Source organism: Mycteria americana, chromosome 6, assembly GCF_035582795.1.
Source record: "Mycteria americana isolate JAX WOST 10 ecotype Jacksonville Zoo and Gardens chromosome 6, USCA_MyAme_1.0, whole genome shotgun sequence".
NCBI classification, from domain to species: domain Eukaryota; kingdom Metazoa; phylum Chordata; class Aves; order Ciconiiformes; family Ciconiidae; genus Mycteria; species Mycteria americana.
Genome location: NC_134370.1, coordinates 59,941,464 through 59,968,479, shown reverse-complemented (window position 1 = coordinate 59,968,479; position 27,016 = coordinate 59,941,464). Strand labels below are relative to the sequence as shown.

The 27,016-nt window shown below is 43.5% G+C and overlaps 1 protein-coding gene across 1 annotated transcript in view; it reads left to right on the top strand.

The window, feature by feature from the left end:
* The first annotated feature begins 2,668 nt into the window (after window positions 1-2,668).
* The window catches only part of HDGFL3 (HDGF like 3), a 40,289-nt gene continuing 15,941 nt past the window's right edge, over window positions 2,669-27,016 (top strand). The window contains exons 1-2 of the mRNA XM_075506153.1: window positions 2,669-3,226; window positions 26,104-26,180. Coding sequence (XP_075362268.1) covers window positions 3,143-3,226; window positions 26,104-26,180 — 161 coding nt within the window. The 5' untranslated portion in view covers window positions 2,669-3,142. The remainder of the gene's footprint in view (window positions 3,227-26,103; window positions 26,181-27,016) is intronic.

The window sequence follows — 27,016 nt, the reverse complement described above, 5'->3', positions numbered from 1 at the left end:
GGCCTATATACATGTAGCGTATACATTAGCAAGCCCGTGCACCCCTCCATTCGTGCTTATGATCTGAAACTGCTCTTGAAGTGTTTGGAAGAAACTCTCTTCAGTCCTCTTTCCCACTTCTGTGTAGAAGAGGTAGATGAACTCCCCTTTGTAATAGAAGAGAAAGGAGCAGAATACAGGTGATGTAGCAGAAGATCTCAGGCTTTGTATGCTGTGATGAGTGGCTGATGGGGTTATGCACACTAAGAAACTCCTTTGCTGTTTGTGCTGAGGTGGTTTTCTGTGCTGTTAATGTGTGGAACATTTGATTTGGTTTTTCATTTATCAGCAGAGAAATTTGCTGCTTCTTCCCCATCCTTTCCCAGCATGGCTTGATGGAGGAACTGTCTGCAAAGTGTGTTTAAGAGTTTGCAGCTGGCCAAAGCTGAGCAAAGCTTACCTTGGCAACTCATTTATCCTTTGCAGCCTATACACAAGAGAAAAGGAGAGCTGCATCCTTGCATGTCCATGGGATGACTTTTTTTTGGAGCTCTAGTATATTATTATCTTCACTACAGACTAGAAACATTATTCATTCACTACATCCTCTGCAGACACCAATGCTGGGACAAAAGGAAGTAAAAAAGCGGACATTTCAATGAGATGTTTCAGTTCAGTATCTAGTCACTTTGAATTTTGCTATTCTGACATTAGCAATACATTGTTGCATGGATGTGTATATAATGTGTACAGTTTCCTTTTGGAAGAAATTGGCATACATCCTGCTCTTCTCTGATTTAAGGTCACTAAATAAGTTACTAGAAAGAACTACTAATATCTGACATGAAAAGAAAATAATGTATTTTTAAATAAAAAGGCAGCTCCACCTCTCTAGTAAGTATTCTGGAGATAAGGCTGGTTTGGGAAGATAATAGAGGTATGGGAGGTAAGACACAACACATAGGATTATTCTGGACAGACTCAGATCAGACTTCACAGCTCCTGTACTCAGAGATTTTATATTACGTTTTTCTGAAGGGAATTTAAACTGAAATGAGGTATCAATTTAAAAGGATGCAAAATCCTATCTGATGTGAAAGTGAAAGTGAGCTGTTTGGCCACATGTCTATACTGAAGGTGGCTGCGTTGGCAACCCTGTCACGGATCTCGATACTTCAGGAACAGATAATGGCATTGAGCACAGTGAAGGCTAATCATCTAAATGTTTATCCAGCTTCTTGGATTTTTTTCTTCCCATTGTTAGTCTGCTACTGATACCTGAGCTAATGATTTTACAGCCGTGCTTCCCCCAGCATAGAAGTCCTTATCCTGTTTTATGACCCCGAGTGACAAACTTTATTGACTCATGTACTACCAACAGCAGCGTTTGGGTACCAGAACCATATCTGGGGACACCATAAACAGTAAGAGTCTTCTTGGTCCTGTTCCAGCCCAGGAACAGGTGCTAGAAGAGGCATTTCTTTCTCTTCTTTCTCTGCCATTACCAGCCCTTACAGACTGGTAGCACTCTCTACGGTCCATCAACTCCCTCCTGAAATGGGACCTTACAGCCTTCAGCCACCCATTTCCTTCATCAGCAGGAACTGCCTGCAGCCAGGTGCTTTCCTTGGGACTCAGAGAAGCACCCAGCCAGAGCTGTCTCGCTAAACCCAAAGGGGATAGTTGCTGTCTTGCATGTGGGAGTGCTTGGGGAACCCACTGCTACAGTCTCAGCCAAACCTGCAGAAAAATCTTTCCTAAACTTTTCTGCTTGTAGCACAGCTTGCAGGTGCCTTCCTAGTTTTGCTCCTCTAGACAACACTTCGGTATAATAAATGTCAATAATAATCGATTTCTGAACAGTTCACATTAACTGGTAGCAATACGGTAAAACCAGCAATATCTGGGGTTTGGATTTGTGAGTTCCCAGTGCTTCCCTTCCACAGAGGAGCATGTTTGTAAAAACTGGCATCATCTGGCAAGAGCCAGGTCCCAAACACCCTCTGAGGGGAAGCCCTTGTTGTGCATTTAAGCAGATCCCAGGTCTTTGTGGCTGTGGGGTTTTTTCGAGTTTTAGGCTTAGAAGGAAGGTGGAGGGGTTGGTGGTGGGGAAGAAACTGGGTACAGAAATGGGGAAAACTCTGTGCCCGGGAGCCAGGCCTTCAGCCCAGGGCCTGCTTGGGGCTGGGGGTTTGGCCACGTGGGGAGGGCCGGGGTAAAGCCAGGGCTCTGCAGGCACCCTCTGGGTGCAGGCAGCCCCGGTGCAGGGCAGGCCTGTTGACGGGGTCTGTGCCGGCGGCACTGGGGGGCCGAGGCACCTCGACGAGCCGATCCACGCAGAGGCCTGGGCCTCCATGACAAGGGGGGACAGGGCACCCCCCAGGCCCAAGGGCTGGGAGCCTCTGGCCAGGGGAACTCGGGGGCCCTGCTGCAAAAATCAGCCGGGCTCAGCCGGCTTCTCGTCGCCCAGCCTCCATGTCGGGCGCGCATAAAGAACCATGTCATGCTTCAGCTGGGAAGGAAGGGCCGGGAGGGACTGGAGCCGCTCTCTGCTCTCCTATTTTCATAGAAACCGATCTGTGTACCTAGAAAATAACAGGAAGGGAAAGCGCGGGGGGGAGGCGCGGGCGGGGGGGGATAAGAAGATCCTGTTTTCGGTCGCTGCCCGAGGAGTAATTCGGAGGAGACGGCTCCATATTCCCGGGGCCGCGGCGGCTGCGGCGGGGATGGAGCGGGCGGCGCGGGCGGCGTAGCCAGCTCGCACGGGGGGGCCGCGGGCAGCGCCGCGCCCGCCCGCCGCCGCGGGGTGAGGGCTCCCCGGCCGCCCCCGCCCGGCCAGGCGCCCCGCCGCCAGCCGGCTCCCTGGTACCGGGGGCTGCTGGGGTTGTGTCCAAGGCCTCCCCCTCCCCCGCGTACACACTCACACACACACACACACACACACACTCACACACACCCCATCTCCTCCTGCCGCCGCCGCCGCCGCCGCCGCCGCCGGAGAGATCGGGGATTGCCCGCGGCCCGGCCCCGCTCCCGGCTGCGCCCCGTGCCCGGGCGCATCGCACCCCGCGGGGGCTCGCCCGGCTGCCCCCGGGGCGGCGTGTGCGGGGCGGGGGGTGTGGGAGGGCGGGGGGACACACGGCAGCTCCCGCGGCGGCTCCCGATGGCTCGTCCGCGGCCCCGAGAATACAAGGCTGGAGACCTGGTGTTCGCCAAAATGAAGGGGTACCCGCACTGGCCGGCCCGGGTGAGTACCGTGGCGGGGGCGCCCGGCCCCGGCCCCGCGCCGCCGCCCCCCTCGCCCTCCTGCCGGGCGGGCAGCGGCCGGGCCGCGGCGAGCCTCCGCCGGAGGCCCCGGCCCCGGCCCCGCCGGACGGGGGGCCGCGGTGCGCGCCCACCCCGTTATTATTGTGCATCTTTTCTTTGATCTGCAGATTTCTCCCCGGCCCCCCGGGAGGAGGAGGAGGAGGAGGAGGAGGAGGGAGGGAGGGGGGCGAGCGCAGGCTGTACCTGGGTTGTTATCGCGGGGAGGAGGCTTGGGGAGCCGGCAGCCCTGCCTGCATGACAACGATGCTGTTTATTATACGCCCTCCCTCGCCCCGGCCCCCCGGCTGCCCCGTGGGGCAGAGGGGCCCCCACCTCCCCCGCGGCCGGCGCCTGGGGCAGGGCAGGGCGGCCGCTTCCCCGGGGCCCAGCGTGGCCCGGGGCCCGGGCAGGGGACAAGGCCTCGGGCCGGGCCTGGGGACGTGTGTGGGGAAGGAGCACGGCCTGGGGCAGAGTCAGGTCTAGAGGGGGCATGTGGGGAGGGGGCGAGGCCTGGTGGCCCGCAGGGGGAAGGGGCCGAGGCCTGGAGTCAGGCTGCGGTTGTCCCCGGGGTGGCGGGGGCACCGAGAGCCCGGCGGTTAGGGCGCCGGTGGGAGCGGGAGGCATGGCTTGGTGTGGAGAGGTTGGGTGAGGTGAAGCAGGGCCTGGCTCTGAGGTGTAGCGGTGTCCGTACAGGGTGCTGGCATCCCTGTGGCTCAGCTGCCACCCCTCTGTAGGTAGGCTTTTGGGTGCTGGGCCTCCCACTTTATTTTGTCTTTTAGTGTGTTGACTTTCTTCATAGTCCTTTGTCATTTTTTGTTTTATGCCGCCGTGATATAACTGAGGTGGAAAGGCATCGTGGGCATTTGGCAGTCGGATAAGTGCCCCATTGTATTTAAACATCCATTTTTGGTGCTGCTACAGTAACGCAGAGCAGAGCTTTCTCCAGGGGGTCTGGTACTGTGGCACACTTACACGGCCGGTCCCTTCCCTCCTTTTTGGTCACCGTTGTGTAAACACACTGTGTAACACGTGTTGTGTGAACTCATTGGCAGCCATCAACCAGTGAGAGTCTGTATTTACTTGTCTTCTCCAGCCTTACCAGGACGATTGGGTAGTGCTTTGTGCCATCGTTTTCTAGTCAAGGAAAGTTGCTGGTCTTTATAAAGAGCATGAAGATAGTGAAGTGTTGTATGCAACGTGCAGGAAAATATAGATGGGCAGGATAGAGATGGACTGACATTTAGGATTACCCTTGACAAGAGAGCCCAGGAAAAGGATGGATGTAAGTGGTGGAAAGTGAATTAAAACGTGTCCTGAGTATAACTGAGGAAGCAGAAGTGGTGTTGAAAAGCAGACACCATACAAGGAGGGAAGGTCAACACCACAGGCTTAAGCAAAGGTTGGTGAAGAAAGAATAGTGAGAGGGTGCTAAATATCTAGAAGCATGTAAATAAGGTGGTGCATTCAATTTTTTTGGCAGACCAGGCTAAAATTAGCATGCAAAAGGCCGAACTTAATCAACACTGGGTTGCGGTTTTGTTATTCTATCATTATACAGGTTGGTGGTTATACTACCTAAGAAATGGCAATTTATGTCAGCAGAACAGCATGATCCACTGAAAATTGACTTCTTTCCTACCTCTGTCATGGTTTAATTTACTGTGAAAATTTTAATGTGAACAGTTGAGACCACTGCCACATTGAAGCATGTTAATCCCTTTCCTTTTTGAGCCTTTGTAAAACTCCATTTGTTTACCCAGAAGCAGAACAGGGCCTTTTGTTTTAATGGCATTTTCTTTCCTTTAAAAAAAATCATTATGTGCTATGCAGCTGGTCATAGCCTTTGACTGGGTGTCTAAATAGGTATCTGAATGGCAATAATACCCAACAGAGTACATCTTCACTAGGAAAAAATAGGTGTGCTGTTAACGTAAATTACTTCCTTTGTGCAAACTAACAGGATGTAAAGTTCAAGTGAAGACAAAGCCATCTCTAGTTTTAACATTACTTATCAAGCAGAAGTAGAAACTGTAGAGAGCCCAGAGTCTACCATCGGGTAGGAAGAGAGCAGTCAGGCTAGGGGAGCATTAGTACTGGGTTTTAGTTCACCTGAGTGTCAAGAGGCACAGAATGTGCCCCTGTAACACGTGATGCAGTTACATACATCTTCGGATTAGATCTGGCTGATGTCTGCCTGAACCTAACATATTGCTCATGAAAAATACAGTTCATACCATCTTTACTAGGACTTTTCTTCATCTTGGTTGCCACGTTTTGCCTGATGCACACTTCCTTAAGTGAACGAAAAACCTAGTGAGGACACTAGCCTTTATTTTGTTTCACAGAAAACATTATTATATACAAATAAGAAGAAAAGAAGTATTTGAATGGGGAATGCAACTCAGATACTCTAATTAACTGAATGCCTTTTATCCAGGAGATTTGCTTATTTCCAGATCCTTGAGTGTTTGCTACCTACTTCTTTACTCATTATGCAATTAGCGTGTTTGATCTTTGTATTCGTATGTAAAAACTTACACATTTCATGCTAATATACTAGCTTAATAATACAAGTAACAATACATTTAGATGGCAGTGTTATTGCCCCTACCAAATGGTGTTTTGCATCTCTGAGGCCTTTGGCATGAATTTCCTGTCTAGGGACAAACTTCTTAAACTGTGTTTAATAAACCTGAGGAGTGTTAAAGCAGGACAGAAGGACTCTGCCTACCCTTTAAGGAAACACACAGACATAACTGAACTTGCTCAGAATCAACCGTATATTTTTGTGCGCATGGGTAGTGTCATACAGCAAATCTAACTCGGATCCCACAAGCAGTCCAGCTGTGGTAGTGCAGATCTGCACCTAGCTCAATTACTCTTGTCTCTCATTAGGTATAATGCTTGCAGGCTCAGCCAGCTCCGTGTGGCACAACACTGCTGACATACTCAGCATAGGCAGCAATCTTAGTCCTAAACCATTAGCTTTCCACCCTCTCTCTTTGGAGGTATGTTGATCTAGTGATCAGCAAGAACAAGACCGGCAAGCCTGACTTTCATCACTGTGAGTAAAGAGAGAGAAACTGTGAAGAAAGTGGCCAGCTAGTGATGATACTCCCAGGGACCATTGAAAAATTTTGTCTAATAACTGATGATACGTTTTACCAGTCAAACTGCATTTGAAGTTTCTTTGTGGATTGGTGTAGAATTAATTTGGAAAGGACCAAACTTGCCACACTTAACCAAAATGGTAATGGCCAGTAAATCTGATCTTTACATACCCTGTTATAATAGAATTGGTGAATAAAACCACTCTCTTCAAAAGATGCTTTTAGATACTTGGTGTCGGAAAGATGTCGCTTAGGTCATACTACCTGGAAGAGCTGCTTTGCATTTTGTTATCACGTTTTCTTGGGCAAAGCCAAAATTTCCTTTAGCTTAACTGGAGGACAGTGAATAGGTTTAGGGTTTAGGCCCCAAGAATTGTATTGAAGCTTAATTAATAACAGTAGATAAAATACTGGCAGCAGTTTGGTTTCACACATTTTTTATGTTAGCCTGTGATGTCAGTTGTCTTCAGATGCTCATCAAAAATGCAGAATGAATACCAACTGGCCAGGTCATCAGTCACTGTAATCCAACAAATAAGCAATTGTATACCCAGGGTGCATGGAAAAATAGAGGAAAGATGCTGTTGTCAGTAAAATATAGGAAATAAGGATTCAATTCATTCTACATTTCATGAGTGGTCTTTGCCTTTGAAGCACTGTGTCTTAGTTCCATGTTTGTAAAAGACAGTTAACAACACTTTTCTCTTTAAAAAGGTGTTGTGGAGACAAAACCACTAACATTTGTGAGTTGCTTGGCTACTGCCATGATAGGAGCTGTATCAGCACACATAGACAGAAAAATCTCTTTCTTCAGATACCCTGGTTTATCTAGGATAGATGTCCTGGTTTATTGAGAAATTGCCCCTTGAATAGTCACTCAGATGAGATAAAAGGGAAAAACTAGTGGTAGATTCAGAAAGATCAATAATGGTGTTTGTTTTATGAGTGACCCTGAAGAAACAATAAGCACTTAGTTGCTGAAATTAGCTGCTGATTTAAAAATAGGAAGGAAGCTGTTAATGCAACTGTAGAGAGCAGAGGAAAAAGTCTGGAATGACCTCAATAAAATAAGAGCGTGCCCAAGTAAATGGCTAATGCCATTATTGAACAGAAATCTGGGATCATGCAGCTGGGGAGGCAAGAACTAGATTTGGGTAAACACAAATAGTTTGTGTAGGTATGGTAAAGTTGATTTGGGACAATACAAAAGAGATCCAAGCAGGTAAGACAATGTATTTTAGTGTAAAACACGTAGATGTTTAGAGCTGTTTAGAACATTTTGTGTTGGGAGGAGAATGCAGCCTTTAAAGTGACAGTGTTACACTATTATGAAAGTGTATTTACTGTCTTGTGAAGGTGAATTTCCTGTTTTCTGGACTCCTGTTTGTCTTGTCCGGTTCCTTTATTGCTACTCTGAATTAACACCTACTTGAACTCCAGATTTGCTAGTTAGCTGACAATCCTCGTATGTGAATATCACTATTAAAAAGCATCTGCCAATAACAATGGCAAAATGGTATTTGGGGCACTTTAATGTATTAGAGTTGCAAATGGATATGAAATTTTCAGTATATTGCTTAGAGTAATACATAGTAAATGCTGTCATTTTAATGGGAACTAGTGTCTGTGGCAGGCTGAGCATCACAAATGTAAGAATTACATGACAATTTTTACCTGAGTGCGTTTTTTCAGTATTGTTTACTGTGTCCCCCATCCAGCAAGGCATGAAAGTAAGGCACCTTAAAGTATGAACTAAAGTAATCCAAGGGAAGGGCTTAAAGGTAAGCTTATGCTTAAAGACTTCATTAGACTGGAGCCTAAAAAGATAAGGCTAATGACACTATAGTATTATAGTGTAATATAATATTAGAGGCTATTAAAAGATATTACTACTACAAAGTGACAGAATTCCAGAAGAGTTTCGGTATCAGTAAAAAAATTTAAAAACATATAGTTCGGACACCCCTACACAGGCATTTTAGTAGATAAACCTCTCTCTTCCAGTTCAGTGAAGTATGGATGGAGCTAGTGGGTTGACTGGTGAAGCTCTCAGTGTAGGACCAAGGCCCATGTTCTGACATAGTTTGGTAAAATACAAGATACTTAACCAGGGACAACTTTGGTCAGTTATATTTGCAAGTATGACAGCTTGGAAAAATCAAACTCTCAAACACATGATAGAATAAAGATTCTACATTTTAAGTATTTGATATTTAAAACAGACCATTTGTTTTCTTATTAGTATAAGGTAGGTTTTTCCTGGCAGGGTTTATCTTTTTTGGCAAAGAATGACAGACAAAAATCAGATTAGATCCAGAAAACTTCAAAGGGTCCATCAGAAATAGACAACAGATAGTTCTCTGTGTTTTTCTGCCAAAACCCAGTCTGCAGTCTTTTGAGCTTTTCTCCTTGGCCATTTGGGACCTGTCCAGTCCTTCACCATGTTCGTTTCTCCTTTTTCCCCTTTTGGTTGCTCTGTTTTATGACCTCACTTTTGCCATGTTACTAAATATGAGTCTCCTGTGACTTCTCCTTTACCAACTCAGAGCTTCTTCCATCTCTCTCCCTCTTTAATTATGTACCTCACTCATACATCACTCCTTGGAGACCTGCAGGCAATTTTTCATGGCAGGTCTCTGTTTGTTCCTTTCTGAGATGAGACATGATTTGCTGATCACTGCAAAGGTCTGTCTTAACCAAGGAAGTAAGGGTGAAGTCATGGCTTCTTCAGGCAGCACTCCCATGACTTCTGCTCTGGTGCATCTGAAAAGAGCACATCTAAGGCAGTGAGTCCTTTATGGAACTGTTTTTTACTTTCTAAACATTCTGCACCAGGTTGACACATGTTGCTTAGATAGCATTTAAACTTTTATTTGCAGATATCTGGTCATCTTTAGAGTAGGTGTGAGTGCCTTTTCAGTGACTTCATCAGTTCATTGAGTACTGTTTCCTTCATTTCCTAAAACAAAAATAACAAGGAGTGAAGTGTGAATTTCCCCAGTGTTCGGAAGGTGGGGAACCTCAGCAGCTGATGGTCTTTCTCCGTGCTCCTGCATTCTGCTTTAAGTGTGACTTAAAAACAGATTTCATCTGAGGATTGTAGCGTAAAATGGAGTAATTTTTATACATAAAGTTGAACCACAGCTTGCAGTAAAACCTTTCCAGTTGCTCTTGTTTGGAAAACAAATCATTTTGGGGCCAAGATGTTCTCCATTTGTTGTTAGCACAGACAGGGATATTTGGGAAAACTTCTTTAAAATTCAGTTCTTTAAATCTCTCTCTTTTTTAGTTACTTTAAATAACTAGGCCCAAATGTGCAAGTCTGATCTTTTTGTGTAAATGACAATAGATGAATACATTTTCTCCTGCAGTGTCATGATTTTAAGTCCAAATGAAGCTAACCCAGAATGAAGACAGTTGTCTCAGAAGTTTTGAGGCAATAAGCAATTGAAGTTCTTCATACCCATATGTACAGGCTTTTTGTTAGATATTTTTCCTTGTCAATTTAAAGCTACTGAATTATTTCCATCAACTAATCTCATGGAAATCATTGGATATATGTTTTGTCTGAAGGAAGAGTACCCTTTTCAGTGAAATCCGTAGCCTGTCAAGTCAATCGGTGTGTTCTTACTGCAAAAAGATATGAGAAATGTTAGTTTCCATTATGTTAATTGACAGATCTCTTCTTTTTATTATTGTGTAAAGAACCTTTCAGGACCCCCAACTGGAATGAATTTTTTGTAACTGTAGACAGCAAAATGAAGGCTGAGTGTTCGGTCTTAACTCTTCATTTCCTTCATTTCTCCATCCCAATAATACATTAACGAGTCTTCCTGCATTTAGGGTAATAAAAATATTGTGAGCAAGTGATTGCTGACAGTAGGTATATACAATTGTCATTTGAGGATAGATGAAAGGATTTCCTGATAATGCTGGAAAAGTGATGACAATGTAGAGAGCTTGGACATTTTAACTGTTTGAAATGGTGTTGTCTGAGCAGTAAAGACCTTTCCACTGTATGCTTGAGAGGCATAAGGGAGAACGAGTCTGCCTGAGGCCTCTCAGTAATACTGTAATTCGAGTGATAAATATAGCAACAAACACTGGAAAGTAGCCTGTGTGGAGCAGGCAGGAAGAGGTTGTGGAGCTGGCTTTTTAAAGGTGTTAGGAATTAGCTGAACATCAGTACTTCACTGTATCTTTAGGTACCTTGGTACTTTTCAAGTCTTCCCCCTGTGTCATCTGTATCTCTGATCTCTACATACCACGGACATGTATGTGTGTGTATACACATACCTATTCTGTGCATAGATATACACACTCCTATAGAAAAGATTGATGCTTAAAACATAGGTGTAGCACATTGCCATGGTAGCACATCACTTGACTCTGGACTCCCAATAGAGGCAGCATCAACAAAGAAGGGCCCAGTAGTTTGGCTGAAGCACAATAGGAGCAACTAGAATAAAGTTATTTGAAAGATTCCAAGAAATATTTGGCAGACAAGTGAGTATCATAAGGTAAAGCTTCTAAAACTTAAGGAAACAGATCCTTGCTTCCTCCTCTTGGGAAGGTCTCTGCATTACTGGACTTGCACATCTGAGATTGTTTCATTCATTTGTGTAACAGCCAGTTCTAAACTTGATACAGAAATTGGAAACAAACTGCAGATTCATTTCCAGTTTTCCTTTCTTCTACTCAGACTATTTGACATGACAGTCTTGATAATACTTACTTTTACCTAAAGGGTATATGAGACCTGGCTTTGGTGGGGTTTTTTTCTGTTGTTTTATATCTTTTTTTTTTTCTAGAAAACAAAAGGAAGGTAAGAAATGTGAGTAAATACTACAGCATCTTAACAAAACAGTGAACTTCCCGTGTTATGATGTAGTTCCTATTGCCCCGTTCTGAAGTTCCCCATCCTTCAAATGGTCTCAGGTTAACCTAAATATTATCCTTGGCATCACTGCTGCTCCAAAAAGACACATAATGTTCTTGAATTTCAGAGGATTTAATCTCTATTTCTTGGCGTTTTGTAAAGCCCTGCTGAAACCTGAAAATACCTTCAGAGTCAACATAAAGGGAGGAGATGACATTGTACTGTGCTCTGGGTAGCCCAAAGTTAGAAGGGACAGGTGTCCATAGACTTTGGTCTCTGCCTTAGAAAAGTACATTTAAATCTCTTTCAGTTTTCCATTAGCAGACTGAAAGGATAATTAGCATACATCTGTAGCCCTGAAAATGCAAACTGGAAACAACTGTTTATTTTGCCTTGCAGCAACATGTAAAAAACCTAGAGAGAGGCTGTTTGCCAGCTCTAGTTTGGCCGCTTGAATAGAAGACATCATGTAACAAAAGATGAAAAACAGGGCAAGGGATACCATATATCAGAGAATTTCTTTAAGACCATCAGTTAACAGAGTATGCTACATACAGCAAAGTAGGGCCAGGGAGGAAGGAAAAAATTCCAGACTGTAGGGACCTTACAGGTATCACTGTGGTGTCACCGAAGTCAACTAGGAAACAGTGTGTCAGCCTTTAAAGTTGGTAACTTTGTACTCCTTGGGCTTGGAAAGCACCTACCTGTGAAGCTACTTATAACACAGGAAGTAAAACCACACTGAGGCAATGAGTAGAAGAAACTTTAAGTCTGGGAGAGCTCGAGACACAATTGCACAATAATGCAAACCATTTCTGGGAATCAATCCCATATCAGACTGGATTACTAAATGTACTAAATATAAGTACATATTGAAACTTAATAACAACATGGGGAGTGACCTTACAGAGATATGTAGCATCAGTCTGGAGATGCAATCCAGGTGGGAGAAGCAGGAAAGTACAGATAGAAAAACAAATGCTATAGTTGCAAAGAATAATCCTGGAGTTACTGTCCTTCCCTTGATATGTTTATGTGTTTTGCATAGGAAGTCATTGGATACAAGCAGCTCCTTTTTGCTAGTTTTTCTTCAGCTCCACAAATCTTACATTTTACAGTGTTCAGGCCTCCATGAAGGGGATACAGTGAGCGTATTCTTTTAATTCCTGGAGGACAGGGTATCTTTCTCAGCTTGAATCTCCTCCATCTGAGGAAAACAAGAATCCAGGTTTCTGTTCCTGGCTGTTACCCTAGTCCCTAACCTGTTGTTTGGTAACTAGGAGGCAGTTCCTCCACCTCCTCCTCCACGTATCCTTTGGGAAAAATTGAGATGTAGGCCACTTACAGAGTTCACCTTTTCTATGGCAGGTATCAGTATCTTCCCGTTGCAGCAGCTGTGGGGTGGGGCAGAAGGGAGGAAAGCCCTGATTGAGTGGCGTTTAGACTAGCATGTGCCATAGGTTGGCCATTCTGACCAAGCAGCATAAGATGATGCCAGAAAGCAGAGGACTGTGCATCAAAAGGAGGTTTGTGTCCTTCCTTCTGTAGAGGAGTTTTGCCTTTCTCTTTCCTGCTGCTCATGCAGAGACCACCCAAGCACAATAGCTGAGGGGGGCTCCAGAGCCAGCAGGCATGGAGGAGCGTGATTTGCACCCCATAGCAGAAGTGAGACCATCCACGCATGGCCTTCCTTCCTTGGGATATACTTTATTATTCATCACTGTATGTAAATCAATCCCTCCGGCCCCATTGATTGCTTTTTGGTGTGTGCGTTGACATAAATATCTGTGTTTTTTTCTTTAGCTTCCTTCAGCTTGTTACCAGCCTGTATGGTGATGTCCTGCACAGGGCCAAAATAATTTTCCTGGGTGGAGTCACACCACGTGAGGGTTGTCTGCCAGCTCTCTGGCAGGATGTGTGTTTGCATATGGGGATTTCTGCATATTGCCTTGACCTTTGCAGCACATCGGTTGTTTAAATGTAACTTGTGGTCCACTATTGGCTTCCTGTAGTATTGCTGCTTCCAGCTTTCTCTCTCTTACATTGCCAATCCTTTTTCCCAGATGTGTTAGCTTTTTCCTTTTGCAAACTAAATTTTGGTTTACTTGCAGCTCGTATTTCTCACAGACTTAGGACTCTGTGAGTCAGTTGTCATATTGGTTTTACCATCACTGGGTGTAGTAGAGTAACTCCATGTTTATACATACATACATATGAGCATAAGAGACTATCTTTATCTTAATATTTGCAAAGGTTCCCAGCTTACTGTCCCAGATGCCTCTTCCAGAACATGGGGAAGGTGTTAAGTGAGGATCCTGGCAAGGAATACACCTAAGCAAGGCATCTTGTGCCAGGCACTCTGCCCTACTGTAGTGGCATCTTTTGTCATCTTAAACTAATTAGTTGCTAGTTGGTGTTCAGCCCAGATGTCACTGTTTCCATCTGAGCCAGTGTAAATTTGTATTTCTGTAAGGATTTCTTCAGACACAATTATCTGGAATCCAATTAGGTAGTGTTCATTCAGGATTAATCACATGTGGAAGTGTTTGCAGAATTGAGGTTCCTGTGTTCTTAGCAGCGTGCTGTTACCACTGTGTTTCATTATCCTCCAGCAGGCATGGGCTCGGGCATTTCACGTGTTCTAGGAGTAGCCCTGCGTAGATCCACTGCAGGGCTGGAGGCTTGCTGTCCTGGTTGTTATGGAATAGCGGAAGGAAGATGATACCTATCCCATTAGTTTGCTCTCTAAAGACCATGTCCCAAAGGCAGCGAATGAGTTCGACTGCATAAAGATTCCTTGATTTCAATAAAACTGCTTACATGTGTGCTGCTGTGCCTGTAGAAACATAAAGTAGGACCACAGCCTAAGGGAGAAGGCAGACATTCATTTTAAAGAAGAAAAAAATAAAAGATGACATTCCTTACTGCGGTGCCTCTCCAAATACCAGGGCTTTGAAAGATATTAGTGGTGCAGCAAACTCCACAGATAATTCTTTTCGTATGGTGTCTGGATCAGGTGACTCACATATGTTCACATTTTCAGGTACCCCTTTTTGCTGCTTTTTATCAGGAGTTCTTTTTCAAAATTTTCCTCTTGTGCAAGCTTTATTTTTCTTTGTCACAGTATTTCTCTCACAGCTTTGAGAAGAAGCTAGCATAAAGTTATTAAGCCTTGTGGTTAGAATTTTAATTTCTGCAGAGATATATCACCAGTAATAAGCTTGTTCTATCTGTTACTGTTTTGTTTTCTTTGCATTTATTTGAGAGACTCTGCTTTGGAGCTTTTTATTGTTGTTAAGGGAGTGGGTCAGTTTTCTGAGCAGGTTTTTTGAATTGGTACTTCTGGTAAAATGACAAGAATTCCTTGTTAAAAGATGAAAACAGATTAGAGAAGACACATTTGTCAGACAGGGCTCTTCAGCATTAAAATGCTGTGAATGTTTTCTGCTTATCTTTTGGAAGATGTTTTATGCCATCTCCTGCCTTACAAATTAATGGATTCACCTGCATATATAATTGCCATGTTATTGTGCTGGATGGGATCTGATCATACAAAGACAATGGCTGCCAAACTGTATGCCCAGCTGTGCTTGCAGGATCAAGCCTCTAGCTGTTAAGTTTCTAGAAGCCCATAATAATAAAGATTTTAGTGGCAATATGTTAAGAAGAAACACCAGCTTCTTTAGCAGATGTGGGAGCAAGGGGAACAATTTTTTAATGGGAAGCTTATACTTTTTCTGAAACATTTGCTGCTAGATGAACATGTTAGTTTACTTGTTTGTCAAATGTCAGCAATCCAGTTGACCTGCTATAATAACAGGGGTGTCAGGGTTGTCTCCACCGCAGATTTATTGAAAAGGACTGCCGTCATGAAAGCTACGTGTGAGACCGAATTGGGGATCTTGAGGATTAAAAGTAGTGTGAGCTAAAACTCTGGTTGCGGTGCATGGTTTGGACATGTGTGTTATCACCAGTGCATTAAAAAGTAAAGGCAAGTGACACTTAGAATTAAAATTTTGAAAACTGACTGAAAGGCTTTTGGTTGGATTTTGTTCATTTGTATGAGGTGTATGTAAACACTGTATCTGGATCCCAGGATAAATTTGTATGTGCAGTGTTCCCTGATGTCCTTCCTAGTTCCAGATATGTGTCTCACTAACCAATTGCCTTTTCCCATTTATTTGCACAATATGAGTCAGAATAATATGCTGTTTCTTTACAGCTACTTTTTAAAAAACAAAATGGTAACCTGATTTAAAACATGGTTTTTTACTGAGCCGCCAAGGGAGAGTGCTAAGCTCCCATGCTTAGTATGGATGCCATTCCTGATTCAGAGGTAAAGAGTGTTTTAAAAATTTAATATTAATGTATGCGGGAAAACAGTTATTACAGTTCCACATGGGTAATTTGTCCCTTGACATCCTGTATCCTTTTAAAATCATCATTCCTTTAAATTTGATCTTCTGATTACCCCTCCAAGTCTGGTATAGAAATGAGAGCGAGCGATGGCCAGAAGCCCTTGGTGTGGTTTGGAGAAGGAAAGTGAGAGAAAATCAGAGACTTTTGGAAGAAAGCAGATTTTGGAGTAAACTTTGTGACTTCAGTAACGTAACTGCAGCTGAGTCACTAGGTTTTTTAGATAACTCATGTTCATGGAAACACCATATTCTGAGAGGTTATTTGAAAGTAACACAAAATACTTACACATATGTCACACACAAATTCAAGTTAACTTACTGGATAGAAAGAAAGGATGTTATAAAGTAACTCTTAATCCTTCAATACATAAACATGTAGGCAACTTCAAGCCCATGATTAATCCATGTAAATTAAAAGAGTGTACTCACATGCTTAAAACTCATAATTAGTGTTTGTGATGTAGAATAGATTTTTTAGAATAATGGACATGCCACCCTAGCAAGTCTGGTCACTACCATATTTATATATTCAACTTGTCTCTGACATTAATGCCACTTACAGCTCTAAAAATACATCTTTTTGTCTTTCATGGTTTTATTATTTCATTTGAGTAATTTTTTTCTAACATGGTTTAGTAATTAGGATTTAAGTTCGTAGGTCTGCATGTACATAATGGAGTGCTTTGAATATTTTTATATACGTTTCATTCCTTTAAGCTGCTGCTTGAGATTTTTTTTTTTTTTTGAGGAAAATGTTCATTTTGATAAATCAGGTTGTTAATCTTTTAGGAACTATCTAAGTAAATGTAAGCAACATTACATTTTTGGTCAAAACTAAATGAAAATTCTCATTCTGAGGTTTTGGAAGCAGAAAAACAGGCAGGTGGGGAGGAGTATGACTTGGCTTGGAAAAACTGGTTCCTGACTCTCTTTAGGCAGACAGATTAAAATTCCTAAGAGTTTAACCTAGACTGAGGGACTTTGCAAAGAAGGTATTTGACACTGTAATGACAGCTCCTGGAAATCTGAGCAGAGGTCAGAAAGCGAACCCAGTAAAAATACCAAAGTTGTGTCCAAGTGCTGCACAGAGACCACTGTGACTCCATGAATCTCTTTTCATTCCATAGTTTTAGTGGCCCAGTCGACACAGGCAAAAGTTCCATCTTAGCAAAACAGTCTGCTGGTTTAATTGGTTGTTTTGTACCATAGATGGTGGCTAAGGCTGCAGGAGTAATGGAAACAATTATTTACAGACAGTTGTTAGGTTTAGAGCGACCCTAGGCTTTCTACAGATGCTGAGCTCTTCTGCAGGTATGCGTTTGCAGTTTGTCAGCAGAGTAAACAGGAAAACCTGCCTTTGAATGAAAAATTATTGCAAATCACTGCATTTCATTGGCTTTGCAATTAGATTCCATTGCTTCTCATTCCCCCCAGATTGTGTACATGTTGTTGTACGTGTTATTTGCATCACAACAAAATAATTGGCCTGTGTGCCGGTGATGCTTGGTGGTTATACTTATCCCATAGCCCCAAAATCCAGACTGAGGCCTCTCCCCTACTGACGAGTCCCAGTCCACCATCTTCACGTGACCACCCTAAGTGCCGTGATTTGGAGCTCTGAGCGTGCCTGTGCTTCTGCAGTCCTCAGCGCCAGGATGTAGTGTCTGTTCAGGGACCTCCACCATACTCGGTGCCTGAGAAGATACCTGTTCGTGTGGCTTCTGCTCTGCGTACGCAGCTCAGCTGGTGCAGGCTGCCTGTGCCTGCAAAAAGGTGGGTAGGTAATAGGTATATTAGTTTATGATACTGTGAAATAGAAGTTTATGTTTTGAAGTAGTTGCTTAAATCCTGCAAATAGATATTCTGGTGTGAACACATACACTCAGGTATTTAAGACCACGAGTCTTTATGGTCTGTGGGTCCACAGGGAGCAACATAATGAAAACAAATACATGCTTAGCTGTGTCTCCATTCCCTCTGGAGGACTGGTCAGGATGCTCATGTAGGCTCATCTCTACTGCTGCACCCAAACCTCAGAGGGTTGCAGGACACTAAAATGTTCTGTGCTTTTAAGGGACAAAGATTTTGTGTTCTTTTCCCATGTAACAGTAAGCACTTTTTTTATGCAGGCACTTGTTCAGTGACAAGGAGTGTTTCAGTCCCCTGATATGCTCCTCAGCTGCAACTGACGGTAACAAAGCAGGTCACAGAGGAGACAAGCAGGAAGGTTTTCTGTACCCGAAGGCCCAGATGATAGTTGCATCCTCCAGAGCGTCAAGCTTGAATCCTCCCTAGCAGGAGCCCGCGGGCTGCAGCGAGTGAAGCAGATTGTTCCCTTCGTTGTCTCTAGTATGTTTGTGTTTACCCTGACGCAAACTGGAGGCTCGTATTCTGGGACCTGCAGTCTCCATCGATCACATTTCCTTACTCAAAACAATTTTAGCCGCAAGCTGTAGTGTCAACAGGGTTTTGTATACTTTGTGGGAAGCTGGACCAAATATTGCACAGGGACGCTCAGTATTCTTCAGCCTGGAAAAATTGTGCCAATCCAATTTTTTTAACTGACTTTTTGGGGAAGTAAATTACATTGGAAAAGAAATAGTAAATTAAGCCAGCCAAGTCTAGGAGACTGCAATCTTCCAGAAATTTGCTTACCTTTTGGCTTTAAGTGTGCCAATATGAGTATAAAGACTAGCAACACTTCTTTTAATAAAAGCTTGAACAGTGGAATATGGAGCTTTGGATATGTGGAACAGATGATTCTCGAGTATAAAATTTGGTTGTGCGTTTTTGACCAAATGTCAGCGCTGTAGGCAGGCTGCATCTGATTGAAAAGGTTTTGATAAGTTGACTGGCCCAAAAATCCTATGTCATGACTATAACATTTTTCCTTAAAAACAAACAAAATAATGAATTTACAATGAAATAATAAAATTCTAGTGTAAATATTGGAAGGCCAAAAAAAATTCCTCAGGCTAATGAGTTCTTATACCATTCATCCACTTTTTCTAGTAGATGTGATACAGAAGGTGGCAGGATTTGTCTGAGCACTTTTGGAAGATGACATGACTTTTCATGTCCCTTTGGCTTATGAGAAGAGAGTGGCAGGAGAGAAATATGGTGTTTGTGAATGTACAGTCCCTAAGATTTCTCTTTTGTTGATGTCTTGACTAGTTAATTAGTTTTTATTTGCTGTATGTCTTCCAAACACATTTTTGTATGTACACTTCTTGCACACTTTTATATTTCAAGACAAAAATATTTGTGGTAAGATGATAAAGTAGGGTAACCAGATTTTGTCATCAGAAACCTGCTTTCATTTGGTGTTAGTGGGCTCACTATGGTTTGCTCAGGTGGATGTACGTTGCAAACAGTATTTTGATATCTGAGGAATAATTCAGACAAAGGAGAATCAAGTTTCACTATGCTTGAAGGGAAGAAAAGTAAACACAAAATGCCTCAGAGCTGGCATTATTTATTGAAAATGAACAACCTCTCCCCACCCATCCACAAATAAAAAGTAATTTTGTGAACCATGAAACTTAAGAAGTTTATTTTTCTCTGGCTTGCCTTTATGTGGATTCCTTGTTGTCTGATGTTTTGGTTGAGTCTGTATTGCAAGCTGTCTCTCAGCATATGGACTACTTTTCTGTCCATCTTCTGATGGACAGCCTATTTATCACAAAACATGGGGAAACTTAATGTCTCTGTGGCCTTTCTCCTTTTGTCTGGTTTGGCAAAATTGTCTGATATGTCCCTGAGTAACTGCAGGTAAGAGTTGGACTGAAAATAGTGTCATCACATCCTTTGCTTTCCTTAGGGAACAGACTGGGGAAAAAAAAATCCTAGTGGTAGCACCATTGCTTCACTCACAGTGGCAGGGAAACACTTCATTTGGAGAAAATGGAGCATTTTTGCAGCAGTCTAACTTTGGGATGTGCTCACTGGGAGGATCACAGGTTGGTAACCTGAAATCCTCCTCTGACAGAGCTGGAAATATTTGTTATTAGTAATACCTAGCATTTTAGCAGTGGACCTCAAGTGCTTTATAAGGAGAACAGTACCACAGTCCCAATTTGTAAAAGTGAGTGTGAAGGAGATGCAGTGATGTGGCCAAGGTCATCCAGAAGCCAGAGATTGGTCTAGTCTTTGTATCCCCCGTGTCTCCTCCTCTGACAGTCTTCTGTCCACCAGCCATGAAAGCTGACAGACGACTTGAATCACATTAATAGATCTGTTATCTACAGTCATGCATATAGATACCAGTCACACAGAACTAAGCTTTGGCCCCATTTTCATATTGAGATTAAAGCAGCTCTGCAGAAAGTGTATTTCAACTTTCTGTCTTAAAAATATGCTGCTAATTAGGGATGTAAAGGGGCTGAACTCAGCTGCAAGACTGCTGATCTTTCCTAGTGAGACATTGCCTGCCAGCATTGTTTGGACTCCAACTAACCCTTCATTGTCTTCTATCTTGTTGAGGTCCTGAGCATGCACAGAAAAAAAGGAGGATTGATGTCTTTATATTGTCATTTCTGGCTGTCTGCAGGATACCCTTCAGCCATTTTCAGCAGTGCTCAAAAGTATGCTGTGCTGTTTTTAATCTTGTTTTTCTTTTTGTTATTGCTGGTGGCACTCCTCCATGCCCAGAGACTTTTTTAATTTTTACTTTTGTAGCTATGCAATTCTACCTTATTAAGTTGGATTCTGCTTCTAGTCTCACCCTTCACAGGGTTATCTTTTTTAATGGGTGAAAAAGTGCATATGCCAGCATTCCACACTAGGAGTTCTAGTATGTGATGTACATCGGGGAAGTAGTTGTGCTCTGCTTCAAATATCATATAGTCCTGATAAATGAGAGAAAAATTCTGCAGTCTCCAGTCAGCTTTAGTTGGATTGCTGTTCAATTTGAGAATTTGAGTCACAGTTTTTAGCTTGGAGGAGATTGGATTTTTTTTTTCTTTACTTTTCTTTCCTTTTCTTTTTTTTTTTACATTTTAGGATCCTCTGGGAAAAAAAAAAATTAATATTTTACATTTTACAGAACAGTATTTTAAATAATGGTTTAGAAAAGATACTGCCATACTGCTGACTCCCAGTAGCATTAGCTATTAAAAAGCATATTAAATCCATCTGAATAAAAAACGTTGTAGAAAAGCAAAATATCCTATTTTAATAATGGATTTTGAAGAGTATTGCTTTTATCCATCTAGAGTTTTGCTAATAAGCTAACTGCAAAAGATCAAGCTGCTTGCATGTGTTGGGCAATAATAAGCAACATGAACTGCTTTCCAGCAAAAATACTATAGGCCTTTGCTCGACTGCTGTGCAGTGACTCCAGGGATTTCAGTGGGAGATACTGATCTCTGCAATGCTTCTGTGTGCTTTTGCCAATCAAAGGCATTTACAGTATGTCAAAACAATCAGTGATTACTGCTCTGCAGTTTTAATTCCCTCTTTTTGCAAAATAAAAGGACTTGTTCCTGTGGTTTCAGTGCCCACATAAGCATCTCTGTGTGCTGAAGTAAAGCTTTCTTGTCTGTACATGTGGACCTGATAGGTATTTTTGCACAATGCCTTTTTTTTTCCAGTGTAAAATTCTGTTGGAACGTAATGGAACGGGGTCTGGTCCGACAGCCACCCTGACAGCCTGGATCTCCTGCTTCTGAACAGCAGCTTTTCCACAGCGCAGAGATTTTGTGATAGCCATACAACATGACACCTGCTGTCCCTCCAAGTGGAAGAAGACGCATCTGGGATGCCCTTCCGCCTTGATGGGCAGAACTGCCCCTTTCTTGACTGCTGCAATAACGTAAACCTCCACAGAAAGCTGCTTTACATAGATAAGCAGAGAGACAAAGCTTGCCATTTTCTCTGTGTGTCAGAGAGACATGTTTCCCATTTTGCAGGGAATGTAGAGCTCTGCAGAGCAGAACACCCAGGAGGGGGTGCAGCTTCCTCTGGTTCTGCACCAGCCCTCCCAGGGAGCTCCTCTGCCTGTCTGGAATATGCCACGTTATCCCACAGGCAGGCACGGGGATGATTTGTGCTTCTGGGAGCCACTGTTGTTCTCGGAGAGCAGCTCTGCACTGTCCTCCTTGCAGGGCTATGGCTCTGCAGCTCCAGTCCAACCCACCCAGCCAATGCCTCTCTCCCCAGGGTCCCTAACCTCACGGCAACTGGAAAGAAGGTGTTGCAGTATGAGTACTGCCAAACCCAGCCTGTGAGAACCAGTTGGAAATACTACCTGAGAAGTCAGCAATTACTCAGCACCACTGAGAGCAAAATATTCGGGTTGCATATACATCCCAGCCTGTAAACTACAACGTAAGGAGACAGATTTCTTGCTTGCACATTGGTAGTCCTGAGCAACACCGTTTGATAAAGCCCTGGTCTGGTTTGAGAGGTCCAGGCTGAATTTTCTGTTCAGCGTTCCTGACCCTAGAAGCCTGGCATTTGTTTACCCAAAAAAAAAAGCAGTTGCGTCTTTAAAGCTCTGCTGCTTGGTTGGCAAACAAACGCTGGGAAGTGCAGCTCTGCTGAGGTTGTGCAAAAAGAAAGCAATTGTTATTCATTAAGCAGATGACAGCAACGGGAGCAAAGGGGATAAAACTCGAAATCTGAAACAACCTGCTTTAATTTTAGCCATAATTGAAGCGGCTGCCCATGATGTTGCTGATGCACGTATCAGATTTGCACGCCATGCACTGCTCTCACTGATTCCTGTGGCAGCAAGCTCCAGCCCACTGTCTGCTTTGGTTCAGGAGGGGATGAATCTCCTGTTTGATTGCAGGTTATAACGGGCACTTTAGAATCTGTTTGTTTCCTTCCAGGAACAAAATGCAATCGCAGTCTGGCTCTCGGATAGACAGATGCTTTAGTCATTAGTGAGGTTTCTGTGACTACAACGCTGTGTCCTAGTATGGGTGCACTTACCTCTTTTGTTCCTGGTTTGAAGCAGTGATGCTTTTCTCCCTCTTGTGCTCAGGCGCTCGCTCTCTTTCTCTCCCTCCCTCTCTCTCTGTCTTTGATCTTGCTGATATGGGGAAAAATATCAGATCCAAATCTTCAGCACATTTAACCAAAACATCTCGTAGGATGGGAATAAATTGTGACTGAGTGCAGCAGCAGGGGGCTGCAGTATGGTTGCTTGTACTGCTTGCTTTCTGTTACTACAAAACAGCAGCAATCGTCAAGGAGTGCTGGGGTTGTTCTGCAGCGAAATAAGCACTTAGGGGCTCAGCATTCACAGAGGGCTAAGGTGGTTTTGCTGGGAATGAGCGGACTGTGCAAAGCTCTCCTCTCACGGTCTCTAATGCCGGGATACATGTGAAACAGGTAAAGAGAGAAGAGATCTTTCCTAATGGCAGAGAGGGTCTCACCCTTCACTAAATTCCCTGGAGTTTTTGCCATGGAGTTAAATGGCCGTAAGATAGCACTGTCACTTCATATTCAACCCCATTACAGTACTAGCGACATAAGCCTGAGAGCTGAGGAGCTCACAGCAAAATCAGTGAAGGCAGGAAAAGTCTTGACCTCAGCTGCACAGTGAAATGTTAGAGTGGGAGCATTAACAGTCTATCCTTGAGCTGTTTAGTGCAGATTTATACTGCATGTGTTTGTATGTGTATGCCAACTTTCGAAAGCTATGAAAAGCTTTTTTATGGTTTCCTGTGATGATACATAGTCAGAGGGGATACTCGGATGAATAAAGAAATATGCCACGAAATGGGGAGCAGGTGAGCTGCATGACAGATGTGTGTGCTGTCCTTTGTCGATTTGGTGCTGTGCCTTAGCTAACTATAAAGTGCTGGGAATATGACATGAGGCTTAACTCCACTTGGGATGTTGCTTAGGAGAAGATCCTCACTGCTCTGGAGCATAGCACGTTGTGTGATGTAAAATCCCCATTCCCTTCTGATCAGCATTGCCTACTAAGCATGTCCTCGTTCCTCCGCTTTACTGATCATTTACAGCTGTTCGCTTTATTTCATGAGAAGTTCTTAAAGGGCTGAGACAGTAACTGGACTGCGCTGTTCTGTAATGCAGCCCAGAGCTGGCGCCGCATTTCAAGCAGCCAAATGAGATTCGCACTCAAGTCCCAGCAGACATTGTTCGTCTCAGTCGCGGGAGTCCACATTTTTCTGGGCTCTAGTATCTCTCTGGACATCTTCCTTGTCGTAACATAGAGGAAGATGGCTATGGCATCCAGACAGTTGAGGTGTATTACGCCCACACTTGGTAAACTGCCAGCACAGCCTTTTTTGGTCTGACGCGTAGTTAACTTCCATCTTTAAGGAGGCATAAAACGTGTTGCAGAGTGGGACGTACTATCTCCCTGACTCGCTATCAGTTTGTAAAGTGAGTTGCGGTGTTTTTCCCCTGCAGTCTTTTTATCACTGTTATAGTCTAATACCTGTATTTAAATCATGAATTAGTGAGCAAATAATCACATTATGGGCACTTACTTAAAAACAAATAGTTAATGTCAGAAAATAATGAGTTCTAAAGAAACATCTTCAGCAGTCTTTCCTCTATGTATTCCTGATGACGAAGAGGACACCGACTTCTTACACACAGCTGAGCTAAAAGTGAATGCACACTTCCATCTTCCACCAGTGTGTATCTTCCTTCTGTGTGCATTTAAATAATAGATTCTCCTTTTATTTATCAATTCATTAGCTCTGTTAAGTAAAAGAAGTTGGGTAATTGCTGTGCCCACAAGGAGCGTGACACCTCTGACCATCACGGATTGTCTGGATTGTCTCCTGTAGACCGTGCTGGGCAGTGGGTGTACATTGACACGTGGCCCAGCGTGCCAGAGCCCCACCATCCACACCCCTGAGTCGTGCCACAGAAAAGAGACAGGGAATGGTTTGAAAGTGCTCTTACATCCCCTGATTTTGGCATAGATTCAGAGAATGCTCCACTTAGACCTAAAAGATGGGCATCCATTTCTTTTGCAGAAAGGAGTCCTGTGATGTTACAGCTCCACATGTGGCTCTGGTTTTTCTGTCCCCAACGGGTGTCCTCGCAGAAAGACCAAAAGGACTTGAATTCTTGTAAAAGCTCGTACTCCTTTGAGAGCTACATAGCCAGCAGATACTTTACAGTGAAAGAGAACATCCTTTGAAAACAATCTGGTGTTTATTAATCAACAAGGATTCAGTGTTTGGGGTCCTTCGGCGGGAAAAGAGAAGGAAAGCACATGTGGGCCTGGCCTCCTGAGTGAAAACATGCAGGTTCCATCCCCGTGCTCTGCTGAGGAGCAGATTTCATATAGCATTGGTATGTCAGCACTTCGCTCTCAGTTCCAGTGACATTTGGCAGGATTCAATATGCTTATGTTGAGATTGAGTTGCCTGAGACCCCGGCAGCAAGCCATTCACCTGCTCTCTGGTGTTGCCCTATAGATATCTAGATACATTAGGCTCCCTCTTAGCTAGAGAGTTCTCCGGACACCTAATTTTAGACGCCCACATATGCTCAGAAGTGCCATTTCTGGGAAGGCAGGCACTTAGATCTTATTTAAAGCTGTGCAGTGTTTCTGGTTTATGTGGGCAGGCACCTGGACTCTGTTATTTCTGTTGCAGAGGACTGAAAAATTAGATATGGGCAAGACTCAGTCATGGGCCTAACCTCCTGCCTCGCGACCAATGCTCTCACTCAGACATCGGAAGGTGGGGTCTAGGCACTGCTCAGCCTGAGGAGTTTGTCCCAGTCATGGCTATATCTCAGGAGAGCACCCTCTCTGTCCCTCCCTTAGCTGCTCTGCAGCTGTATCTTGAGAAATATGAGGCCAGGGATAAAATGTGAAAGAAGAGATGGAGTACAGAGGGGAGCGGTGACCAAACCCAGTTATTAGGATGCTGCAGGGGAAGGAGAGTCCCAGGCCCTCCTCCCTCACGTGCATTATGCATTTTACGCTGGGTACCACCATGACCACCAGGAAGCACCGATGAGAGATTGTCAGGTTTTCTGGCTGCAGAATCTCAGAGATGCCATCTGTTCCCCATTTGTTGCAGAAGTTATTTAGGTGGCTGTGTGAGACAGACAGGATTACCCTCTGGGCTTCAGTGCCTTTGATGAGGCAGCATCTGAAGTTAACACTTAAATTAAGCAGACTTTATTTTATTGCCTTTGTGTATTATAATGCCCATAAAATCATTAAAACTTTTTGTCTTCTCCTTGGTCTTCTGTTGTCTCCCTGTAGTGTTTCTGTCATACCTTGACTTTGTATGACCTGCCTGCCTGAAAAATCAGCAGCCATCTTCCCTTCCCCACCCCAGCACACAGTGGGATCTCCCAGGGGTGTGGGATATCTGCACTAGCACTTCCATGGCTTGGTAGGGATTCTTGGACAAGGGACGCCACATTTGGGCATAATCCTTTTTCCATTTCTGTCTCACAGATTGATGAACTCCCTGAAGGAGCCGTGAAGCCTCCAGCAAATAAGTACCCCATCTTCTTTTTCGGGACTCATGAAACGTAAGTGAATGAACACGATCTTTTCCTTTGAAAATATCTTCTTCCACTGCAGCTAATGTCATCTCCACTGATTTTATTGGAACAAATCCTGACTGAAGCCATTGGGAGCCTAGAGATAGGTCCTACGAGCCCACCTCATTTGTATTAACACATGGAAGTGAAACCTGAAAGTAGGTGGGAATGCTGCTATCTGGATAGTATACCGTGGTCTAAGCATAAATAATAACCAGTGCCTGTGTTTCCCATAAAGAAAAGTGTTGGCATAAATTTATTAAAGGGTCGTCTGAACTCAGATGCAGGGGCAAAAATCTTCTACTTGGATGTGCATGATAGCAGAGATCAGGCTGTTGTATTCAGACATGTTTGGGTTCATGTCCTGTGTGAGAATTTGCTTGGTAGTTTGTAAAATGAAAGGAAGCAGACCCCAGAGTCTCACGCAGTCCTTGCATAGCTTTAAAATATATGCATTCCTTTGAGATTTGTGCTGGGGATATTGTAGGATGGAGCTCTCAGAAGTGATAGAAGAGCTGAGCTGGCTGAGCTCATAGGGAAAGAAAGGAATCAGAACAGAAAGGGTAAGTTAGGTCTCGTAGTAATTGCTACAAAGTACAGAGTTTCAAAATTATAATGTACAAGTCTCTATTTTAAACTATGGCTGAGATAGTTAAAAAAAATAAATCACAGTTTTCATTTTGCATGAAATGTTTACATGTTAAAACTTTTCCTTCCCCACTTGCAGGGAACATGTTTTCTAGAATTCCTTAAAAAATGGAAAATTCTGATGACATTCTAAATTGAATTGAAGCTTTATTAAACATTTATTGTTTATTTTTGAA